The 11,062-nt window shown below is 41.0% G+C and overlaps 1 gene segment (V, D, J or C); it reads left to right on the forward strand.

Annotated features, from left to right (window-relative positions):
- Window positions 1-137: 137 nt before the first annotated feature.
- Window positions 138-3,767, forward strand: LOC105820309. The segment is given in 3 exon segments: window positions 138-223; window positions 348-691; window positions 3,747-3,767. Coding segments are annotated over 3 exon segments (420 nt in total).
- The last annotated feature ends 7,295 nt before the right edge of the window (window positions 3,768-11,062 follow it).

Genomic DNA, 11,062 nt, shown 5'->3' on the forward strand with positions numbered 1-11,062 from the left:
GACACTGGGTCTGTCCTGAGTCACTGAAATAAGCCAGCCCTGCAGCTGTGCCCAGCCTGCCCATCCCCGGCTGATTTGCATGTTCTCAGTGCACAGCCCCCTGCCCTGCAGACTTATTAACAGGTTGGTCACATTCTGTGCAGGAGTCAGTCCCCATCAGGACACAGCATGGACATGAGGGCCCCCACTCAACTCCTGGGGCTTCTGCTGCTCTGGCTCCCAGGTAAGGAGGGAGAACACCAAGAATTTACTCAGCCAGGGTGGTCATTACTGCCTGGCTCTTCAGGGAAGTTCTTTCATAACATGACTAATTATGTGGATGTTTGTTTTTATGTTTCCAATCTCAGGTGCCAGATGTGACATACAGATGACCCAGTCTCCATCTTCCCTGGCTGCATCTCTAGGAGACACAGTCACCATCACTTGCCAGGCCAGTCAGGGCATTAGCAATTATTTAAGCTGGTATCAGCAGAAACCAGGGCAATCCCCTAAGATTCTGATCTATGGGGCATCTAATTTGGAAACTGGGGTCCCATCAAGGTTCAGTGGCAGTGGGTCTGGGACAGATTTCACCCTCACCATCAGCAGCCTGCAGCCTGAAGATTTTGCAACTTACTACTGTCTACAATCTTATAATTACCCTCCCACAGTGTTACAAGCCCTAACAGAAACCCCCCAGGGAAGGAGACATGTGAGGCTGGGCTGCCCCAGCTGCTCCTCCTGGTGCCTCCATCTCCTGAGAGCATTTTTCAGAGGCAGCCATGTTCTGAATGTCACTGGGAGGTTTTGGTAAAAGGGGCCAAGAGCCTCCTCTGCTCCCTAAGTCTCTTTCCTCTTCCTCAGCCCCAGCAGCACAGACATGGTAAAGACTGTCCTGATTTATGAAAAGACAGAGCTGATTACACCTGAGGAGTCTGGGTTACAGGACCAGTTGGAGTTAATACATCAAAGGAAAAGCTACTCTAGGTATTCCAAGTAGGAATATAAGAAATTAGAGTCTAAACTACAATATTTCAAAGGCCAGAGGATATGATGTTTAGAGATGTGGATGCTAGAAATGATGGGGTTCCCTGGTGCTCCTCCAGAAGCCAGAGTGCATCTGCCTCTGAAGGTGCATGACCACGGGATCCTCAGACCTGCCTAGGAAGCCCAAGGGTGGGGATGGTGATGGTCTCAGCTGCCTGCAGCACCTCACCAGGTGAGTCTGCAGTCCTTACCTCAGTCCATGGGTCTGTCTGCAGGTGCTAATGGATAGTATTGAATCATCTTCTAACTTCCAAATCTCATGGGAGGATTCTTCATTGAGCAACTCTACAGGAAAACAGAATGTAAAAAGAGCTTCTAGGGAAGGTACTTTTAGAAGTGATGGTGAGTTAATGGCAGACAGCCCAGTATGGTCACCATTTCCCCAACCCTCAGAGTTATTCCACTTAGAGAATGGCCTCAAAATACATTTGAATGTGTTTCCAGATATTATCAGCAAGTTGGGATCCTAGCAAGAAAACTTGATTAAGTCATAGAGTCAACAGAAAAATGAGGAAATGGTATGAAATATATAACTATCATTTGATAAATGAAAAATCTTTCTTGACAAAAATAAAAACAAAAACAACTCAACATGGATGTAGCATTATTTTTCTCCCGACTCAAAATTTTTCCAGAATTCAACAGTGTCATGAGCATCACTGATAGCATGTCACAAATGCAAAATCGCAGAACCACCTTAGATAAACTGAATTATGGTCTACATTTTAGGAAGGTAACAGATGATCTATATAAGGTTCAGGAAGCTACATTTTAGGAGAAATTTAGTTCAGGTAAAGAGATTTTTCCCGCCAATGAGACCCTTTAAGAAAATTTCCATGTAAAGTCACATGTTGAAAAAATACACCCATCTTTACCTTCTAATTAATGAAAAATTAAATTTCAAAGCATTTTTAAGTTTATGAAGGATGAAAAACATTATTATTTGTCAATAGCATGATCAAATATTCACCTGTGCAGCTTGGTTTGCAGATTTCGTAGACTCCTGTACTTACCATGAAAGTGTGCCCTGAGTACTCACTGCCTTCAGCCTTGGCACCAGATCAAACACAATTCATAGACTGGAGATAAGCTCAGTGGCCTGCAGCAGAGCCACCCGGCTGAGCCTGGCCTGCATCAGCCAAATTATTAACGTGAAATCCATGAACATGAAGATACATGCTTAGTGTTATAAGCCACTGAGTTTTGAGTGGCTGGTCATAAATCACTAATGGGCAAATGCTGACCAACATAATATTTTCATATGTACCCATATAGATAAATATATTTAATTAAAATATGGCCTTAATATATTTAGTAATCCATTTATAAAGACATTAAGAAATTAAAACTGAATATTTGAGTAAAAAGATCAAAATTTACATCACTTATGCAAATGTGCATATGTGTTTATAATATACATATAGGTGCAAAGGCACTATATTTATTTTTATGGATACACAATAGTTGTACATATTTATGGATTACATGTGATATTTTGATACAAGAATAGAATATGTAATGATCATATATAAGTAATTGGGTTATCAATCACCCCAAACATTTATCCTTATTTTGTGTTGGAAACAGGACTTTTTTAGGTATTTTGAAATATGCAATTAATTATTCTTAACTATATTTGCCCTATTGTACTAGATCTGTTTCTTCTATCTGACTGTATTTTTTTTTTATTTCAGGGTATTGTGAGGGTACAAACATTATGGTTACACTTTATGTCTTTGCCTCACCCAAGTGTGGGTTAAAGGCATGCCCTTCCCCCCTACAGTGCTCCCCGTGTCCTTTAGTTGTGGATTTACCCTCCCATCCCCCTAATCCCTGGAGAATATTTTTGTATCCATTAAGCAACCCCTCCTTATGTCCCCCACTACCCTTCCCAGCCTCTGATAGTCACCATTCTATTTACTATCTCCATGAGATCAATTTTTTAAGCTTGTACATGTGAGTGAGAACACACAACATTTGTCTTTCTGTGTCTAGCATTTCTCACTTAGCATAATGGCATTCAGTTCTACCCATGTTGCGGCAAATGACAGGATTTTATTTTTTATGGTGGAATAATATTTCATTGTTTATGTATACCACATTTTCTTTATCCCTTCATCCCTCGCTGAACATTGAGGTTGATTCCATATCTTGGCTATTGTGAATAGTGCTGCAATAAACATGGGAGTGCAGATATCTTTTCCATATTCTGATTTCCTTTCTTTTGGATAAATATCCAGCTGTGGGATTGCTGAATTATATGGTAATTATATTTTTAGTTTTTTGAGGAATCTCAGTACTGTTTTCCATAGTGGCTGTACCTATTTACAGTCCAACCAATAAGATACACATGTTCTTCTTTCTCTGCATCCTCACCACCATTTATTATTTTTGTCTTTTTGATAATAGCCATTTTAACTAGGGTGAGGTGATATCTCATTGTGGTTTGGATTTGCATTTCTCTGATGATTACTGCTGTTGAACATTTTTTAATATACCCACTGGCCATTTATATATTTTGTTTTTAGAAATGTCTATTCAGATGTTTTGCCCATTTTTAAAATTGGATTATTTATATTTTTGCTATTGAGTTCTTTGAGTTCCATATATATTCTGGTTATTAATTCCTTGTCAGTTGAATAGTTTGCAAAGATTTTCTCCAATTCTTTGGGGTTTACTTCCATGTCTTAATAATCCAATTTCTCTTCCTCTTTGTCCAGGCTATCAACATTCCCATGTAAATGGTCCTCACAGAATCATTTGTCACATAAAAATAAACATAATTTATCCCTTCAATATTCTTGGTTGGACAGCAGACTTTTAAAATAACTAAATTCTAAATTCTTGGGAAAAAGGTCATTATGGGCTCAGACAGGAATAGATGATTTCTAACAAAGTGGACATATGACCATATAGGAAGAGTAACAGAAGCAGCTGCCTGGGTTCTTTTTGTCTAAGACCTCCTTACAGAAAGGATTTCATTGATCACATTCTTCCACCATCACTAGTAAGAAGAAAAATTGATATTATGCACTTCCTAATATGGTGCACTGAGAAGGACCATTTCTTCTGTGATATTCTGGTCAAAAATGTATAATCGGATTCTAATCAATAGAAAAGATCAGAAACACTTTCTTAAAAGTTATTAATCAGTGTACTTTCCAAGTATCAAGGCCATGAGAGACAGAGAAAGAATAAAGAACTGTCACAGAGCAGAGGAGATTAAGGAGACATGAAAATTAAATGCAATATGGAATCCTGGATTTGATTCTGGAACTTAAAAAAGGCATCAGTAGAAAAAACAGTGAAATCCATCCATATACTTAATGCCATTGTGTCAATGTTAATTTTCTGGGTTTGATTATATACAATGGTTATGTAAGATGTAAGATGTTTAACATTAAGGAAAGGTGAGGGAAAATGATATTGGAACAAACTTTGCTATTTTTGAAACTTTTTGCAAGTCTAAAATTATTTCAAAATTAAAATATATGAAAAAGAATAATTAAACATGAGAAAAAAGTATGTGCTCTTATTTTTAGCTAATTTTTTAGAGACAGAGTCTTGCTATGTATCCCAGGCTGGCCTCAAACTCCTGGGCTCAAGCAATCCTCCTGTGTTTCTGGGACTATAGGTGAATGCTAACATGCCCTACATAGACCATGAGTTCTTCTTAATGAACAATTCCTCAGGTATCATTCTATATTTACTCTTTTTCTTTATTTGGGATTTCCATCTCTTAAACTGATATTCTTGCCTCTCATTATCTATAGTATATTCCCTTATTTGTTTAATCCTAGAGTGGACATAAGATATTTTGAAAATTGCTAGAGGATACCTCTGAGAATAAGAAATGGAGTGATTAGAGTTCAGTATTTGTTTTGAGCTCTGTTTCTCTTTAACCTAAGGATATGGACACCATATTCTCTACTTAAAAGTTACTTATGCTAGTATACACCCCCATTCCCATTTAGTGTGGCCATTATGTTCAGTAAAATTCAGTTTGGAAAGCACTTCTGGTTACAATATCTTGAAAAGTTTATTGAATTCTCTGTGCAGAAACAAAAACAACCGAAGTATAAAAGGAAAAAAAACATAAAAACTAATGATTTCAGGGCTCTGGAAATAACCAAAGGCATAAAAAAATTGAGAATTTTTAATTCTTGAATATGTACTGGAACTTTGGGTAAGAATGAGAAAAGTCCAAGGCCTTTTGCCTGTAACTATTCCCTTCCACCAAAGCACAATCAGCAAGAACTGAAAAACTGCAATAGCAACAGCATGAAGATGGCAGCAAAAACTAGCAACTTGCTGCCAAATTGGGTCTACATGAGTTGGGGTAGGGAGTGGAGCCAGATCCTTCAGTGTTTCCAGCTAAATGTGGTGAACACCACAGGAAACGAACAGAAGGATCCCACAGCTTTGCTTGTCCAAGGTGATGGTCCTGGCTGGGGCAAGTGGTTGACCAGCTGAAAGTTAATAGTGCATTCCTGGAAACTGTGCAGTCATAGAATTGCTGAGATAATCTCTGCACACATATTAGAAGTGACAGAGACCCAAGAGGGACCAGTGCAAAGTACAGAGGGAAGTAAGAACTGCTGTAGTTTTCATGCACCTTCCAAACCACAGGCAGGGGAATTGGTAGAAGTGTCACGAGCTCGTGATGTTTAAGCAAAACCCCCTGAACCATTGTTTATCACTAAGCTATGCAGATAGAGGGGCACTCCTTAGACAGTCAAGCTATAAGTTAAGAATAAGAATAATAAAAAAGAAGAGATATCAGTAATGAAACATCAAATGGGAAATTGAATTCAAAACAGTTATTTTATAGATATTCAAATAGTATTTTAAAATCTGTTATCTATGATCAAAGACTAAAAAAAGGAAAATATGAAGAAAATTATTCAACAAATAGGGACTTTCAATAGAGAAGAAGTTATATATTAAAAAAAAAGACCAAATGAGAATTCTAGAAATGAAAAGTACAAGAACCCAATTGAGGAATTCACTTGATAGGTACAAAAACAGTCGACTATGGCAGAAGAATCAGTGAACTTGACAATAGATGAATAGAAATTATTTGTTCTAAAGAAAAAAGATTAAAGCAAATGAACACAGCCCCAGAGGTTTAGAGGCCAGTGTGAAGAATACCAACAAATGTGAATGGAAGTCACAAAGGAAAGAAAAAAGAGAAGAGAGCTGAGAAAAATATTTGAAAAAATAATAACAAAAACTTCTCAAATGTAATGAAATACATTACTCTATGGCTCAAAGAAACTCAATAAAACATTCCAGTGAAACACCAAAAAATCTTAAGCACACACATTATAGTTAAAATGCTGAAATGCAATGACAAATGGAAAATCTTCAAGAAAAAAGCTCACTCTACACAGGAAAACAATAATAAAGACATTGACTCAGTGTTCATTATGTTCAATGGAGACTAGAAGACAGTGCAATGACACAATTAAATGATGAAAGGAAAATAAAAAAGTCAACCCAGAATTCTATATCCAGCAAAACTGCACTTCAAAAATAAACACAAAGTAAAAACATTCTCTTGATAAACACAAATGAAAAGAAATGAGTACTTTCAGGCATTCTCTACAAGAAATTTAAGAGGAAATTCTTCAGAATTATAGGAAATGACAACAGACAACGATCTGAATCCACAGGAAAGAATGAAGGCCTCAAAAACAGGCAAGAAACAAGAAAGAAACTAGAAACAACGACAAAATGTTTACTTTAACTTATATGACATTCAAGTTCAGGAGGAGACATACTTGTGACAGATGTCAGAAGGACAGTTCCCTTGGTTGGGATAGCAGAACAGTAATTGACAGGGAAAGTGCATGATGGAAGCATCTGGGGATTTTGAAATGTTCTATAGCTTCATTTGGATACTAAATATGCATAAAATGTTATTAATTGTACATTTAATATTTCTGCCCTTTATGTGCTTTTTCTCAATTAAAAAATAGAAAAGACCAAGCCAGTCTCTATTACACAAACAGGTTAAAAAAATAATTCATCAAATATTTATGGAAAATCAACCTCATAAAAGAAAACTATAATGTGCCTGGGAAAATGCTGGAGAACTAAATCCAACCTTTCGACCCTAAACTAGATTTCTATGTATTAGGGCCACTAAAAGTCTAAAACAGACATTAGATTTATTTAGTATGTCAAAGCCATACAGGGAACACTGTCAAATATGAAATGGCGTTTAACTTTCTTTGGGCTATGCTTGTATAAGTATGTTATTAATATATGCTCCAGTATTGTACAACATTGACATGTCTTGGTGTAATAATTATGGTTATTATGTAAATTGCTGTACACCACTAAAGTAACCAATTTGGTTTATCAATTGTCTCTAACCGTGGCTAGTCCAAGTTTTATCATCTTTAAAAAAATTATTATTTTACTTTAATTCATCTCAGAAAGTAGTTCTTTCTGGCTAAGTCCAAAGTTGGCTTCTTCAAGTAAAGTCATAAAAAGGACTGACAAATCCACTTGAATACTGGTTTCTAATATCTTTGGAGATTATATACCATTGGACTAAAACAAAACAAACTTCCTGGACTTTAATTTTAATTAGAAAACTGATATGACCATGGATATAGCTAACTCAACCTCATGAGACCTAACTAAATTTTCACAAAAAGACTCTTTATTTAAACATTACTAATTTTGTTTTGTTTTCCAGAGTCCTGACAAATTTTAAGTAAACAGCAAGTTTACCTTATCTCTGGGACCTAGAACCTCGAAATCTGCCAAAGCCCTGTTCAAATATCCTCCCTCTAGGCCCAGGGACTATCGTGGAAGAGGAGAGCGTGTGAGATTGTAAGGGCTGATTCCGAAGGGATGGAATTAGTTTAGACCTTCCAGATCAAGGATGGGCACACAGAAGCCTAAAGGAATACTAACTGAAATGCTGTCTTTTCAGACCACATGCTGCAAAGATTCATCCAAATTGTAAATTTTTTTCCTACTTCCTATAGACTTAGAACTTCCTGAGTATAATTTTTCTCAGTTATAGATTTATACAAAAGGAGATATAATGAGTAATTTATCAGCCACCTTAGTATAAATTACTAAAAAGACTAAAATATTATGATACAATAAAAGTCTCTAAATTCCCTTAGCTTAAATATTAATGATGCTTATATTTGCTATAAGACTACCACTAACCCCAAGAATATAGTAGTTCAACACTTATAGATAAATTAGTTTTGTAGCCTGGCCTTTAACATTTTGGATTTTATTCTTATGTCATCTAGAAGATTTTAAAGTGTTAATGAGAGCTTGTCTACCTCTGGTCCTGTTTGGCCTAAAATATTTAATTGGCTGTAAACCCCCTTTTGGCTCTTCAGTCCTCTTGGCCACAAGGGTCCCACTGAGGGACTGAATGGACCCAGGGCAGGTAGCCACACCACCCTGACAACGGATGGGACAAAATAAAAGTTTGGCCATAGATGCTGTCTCTGACAGCTCTTGGCCAAAAGGGGGGAATTGTGAACTAAAATAAAATTTTAAGGCTCACCCCTCCACCAGCTGATTGAATGGACCCCCTTGTGGCCAAAGGAATATCCTAAAACTAAATTGCCTGCCAGGAGAAAGGAGGTCAGACATGCCTTATCATGCCCCCCTCCCTTCTTGGGGACATCCTTTGTAACCCATTAACAGGCCTAAGGATATGCAAGACAAACCTGCAGATGGCTTATCTCTGATAAACAGCTCCTTATGTTGAAACATTGCAAGTCTTTAGACAAAGCTTTATGTCTTTAACCAACCACAAGCCAAAGAATCTTTAAACCCACCTATAACCTATAAGCCTCCCACTTCGAGATGGCCCACCTTTTCGGGCCAAACCAAGGTATGCCTTACATGCATTGAGTTATGACTTTACCTGTAACCCCTGTCTCCCTGAAATGTATAAAACCAAACTGTAGAGGGGAGGAGCCAAGATGGCGGATGAGACAAGCCGCCAGTCAGAAGGTCTCTGCAAAAAAGACGAATTTTAGAAGAAAGAGAAAAAAAATAAGCGAGCAGAGAAACATAGATCGGGTGAGGGTCGGAAGGAAGGGTGCCTGAAACTACAGAAGACTCCACGGGAAGATGTTGCGGAGGAGAACTGGAAGGAGAAAGGTCCTGAGAGGCTTGGAGACCAGCCACAAGGGTAGGTGGAGTGGTTAACTTCCCCCTCCCTTGCATCTCGGACTGCGGGTGGCTCCTGAGCGGCTGGAGAGACCTGCCGACACCAGCCCAGAGACGGCTGCCGCCAGTGAGCAGTGGCCTCTTGCGGACTCAGCGCCGGGCTCCCAGCCCCCTCGGGGCACCTCCCCGGGCACAGACCCGAGCCTAGCGGCAAACGCCATAGTGCTCCGTTCTCTCCTTCCCCCTCCCTACCCGTGTGTGCCCAGAAAGACAATTTAGCCATCATATGGAGGCATCTCCAAAGAACAGGACCTTTCCTTTTGGGGCCCTACAACAGACTGAGGGGCACTCAGACGGCGAGTTCCCTACCCGCCAGCCCTCCCAGGTGCTACTTGCCTGGAGACTCCAGGAGAGTGGGGCAAATCCCCAGGTGGAGTGAAATCAATCCAGCTTGGGCGCCCTGTAGGTGACTTGGGACCAGCGCCTCTCCCCCTGGCAGGGTCAGGGATTGATCTCCAGGGTCCAGGGGTCAGGCCTGCAGACCAGACCCCATGCACCCCGGTCGCGATCGCGCTGCCCTGGGGCACGCAGGAGGGATCTGTGAAGGAGCCTACTAAGGAGTGTGCGCCTGCAGGGGCGGATCGGCGTGCCTGACCGGCAACTCTACTCCTAAGGGAGGGCTGTGCACCGAGCTCGGGCTACGATCCTGGGTGCGGAACCTCCCAGCCCGCATCACAGCCAGGGGGGATCCATCGGCCTGGGGCCCCGCTTGCTGGCAAAGGCCTGGGGGAGGACACGGAGAGGGGGAGATTGGAGGGGAGAGAGACCTGCTCCAGAGTGTGGGTCTTGGACAGCCCGACTCCCCAAGCCCAGACTTTCAGCTGAGTGGAGCCATTTCAGCCCTTCCCGGCAGCGCTGCCCAGAAACAAAGAGCAGAACTTTGACCGCTTCTAACAGCAGCTGTGGAGCCTGAGGGCAGGCTTATCCAACCCAGCCCCACCCAGACTCACTCCCGGTCCTGCCCCCACTGAGGGAGAGAATAAGGACAGCTCAGGCTACAATCCTGAGTAGGGAACCTCCTGCCCACGGCCCACATCACAGCCAGGGGAGATCCATAGGCCTGAGGCCCTGCTTTCTGGCAGAGGCCTGGGAGAGGCCACGGAGTGGGGGAGAGTGGAGGGGAGCGAGACCTGCTCCAGAGTGCGGGCCTTGGGCAGCCACAGCCCCTAAGCCCAGACTTTCAGCTGAGTGGAGCCATTTCAGCCCCTCCCGGAAGCTCTGCACAGAAACAAAGAGCAGAAGCTGATCCCTGCTAACAGCAGTGGTGGAGCCTGAGGGCAGGCTTGCCCAATCCAGCCCAACCCAGACTCACTTCTCCCACTGAGGGGGAGAATAAGGACACACCTGGAAATCCCAGGGCCCCACCCACCACCCGAGGCACAAGAGGGCCTCTCTAGAGGAATAAGAGCTAGCTACAGGACCCAAACACAGCACCACAGCTCGCTCCTCCCTGCAAGTGCCACCTACTGACAGGGAGGTCATCCTGCACACCCTTTTACTGCATCTAATGATTCATCATAAAGGGTGTGTTCGAATCTCACCCACAAACACCACCTACTGGCTCAGAGACTAAACAGGGTGTGTCATTATCCAAACGAAAATTTAAAGGCAAGAAGGAACAACTGATCCAGATGGGAAGGAACCAGCGAAAGAACTCTGAAAGTATGAAGACTCAAACGGAAAGCACACCCCCAAAGAGGAACAACAGCTCCCCAGCAATGGACATCAACCAAACTCAGAACACTAAAATGACAGAAGAAGAATTTCAAACATGGATTGCAAGAAAACTGAATGATATCCAAGAAAAAATGGATAA

The sequence above is a fragment of the Propithecus coquereli genome, unplaced genomic scaffold (assembly GCF_000956105.1).
Source record: "Propithecus coquereli isolate 6110/MARCELLA unplaced genomic scaffold, Pcoq_1.0 Scaffold519, whole genome shotgun sequence".
NCBI classification, from domain to species: Eukaryota; Metazoa; Chordata; class Mammalia; order Primates; family Indriidae; genus Propithecus; species Propithecus coquereli.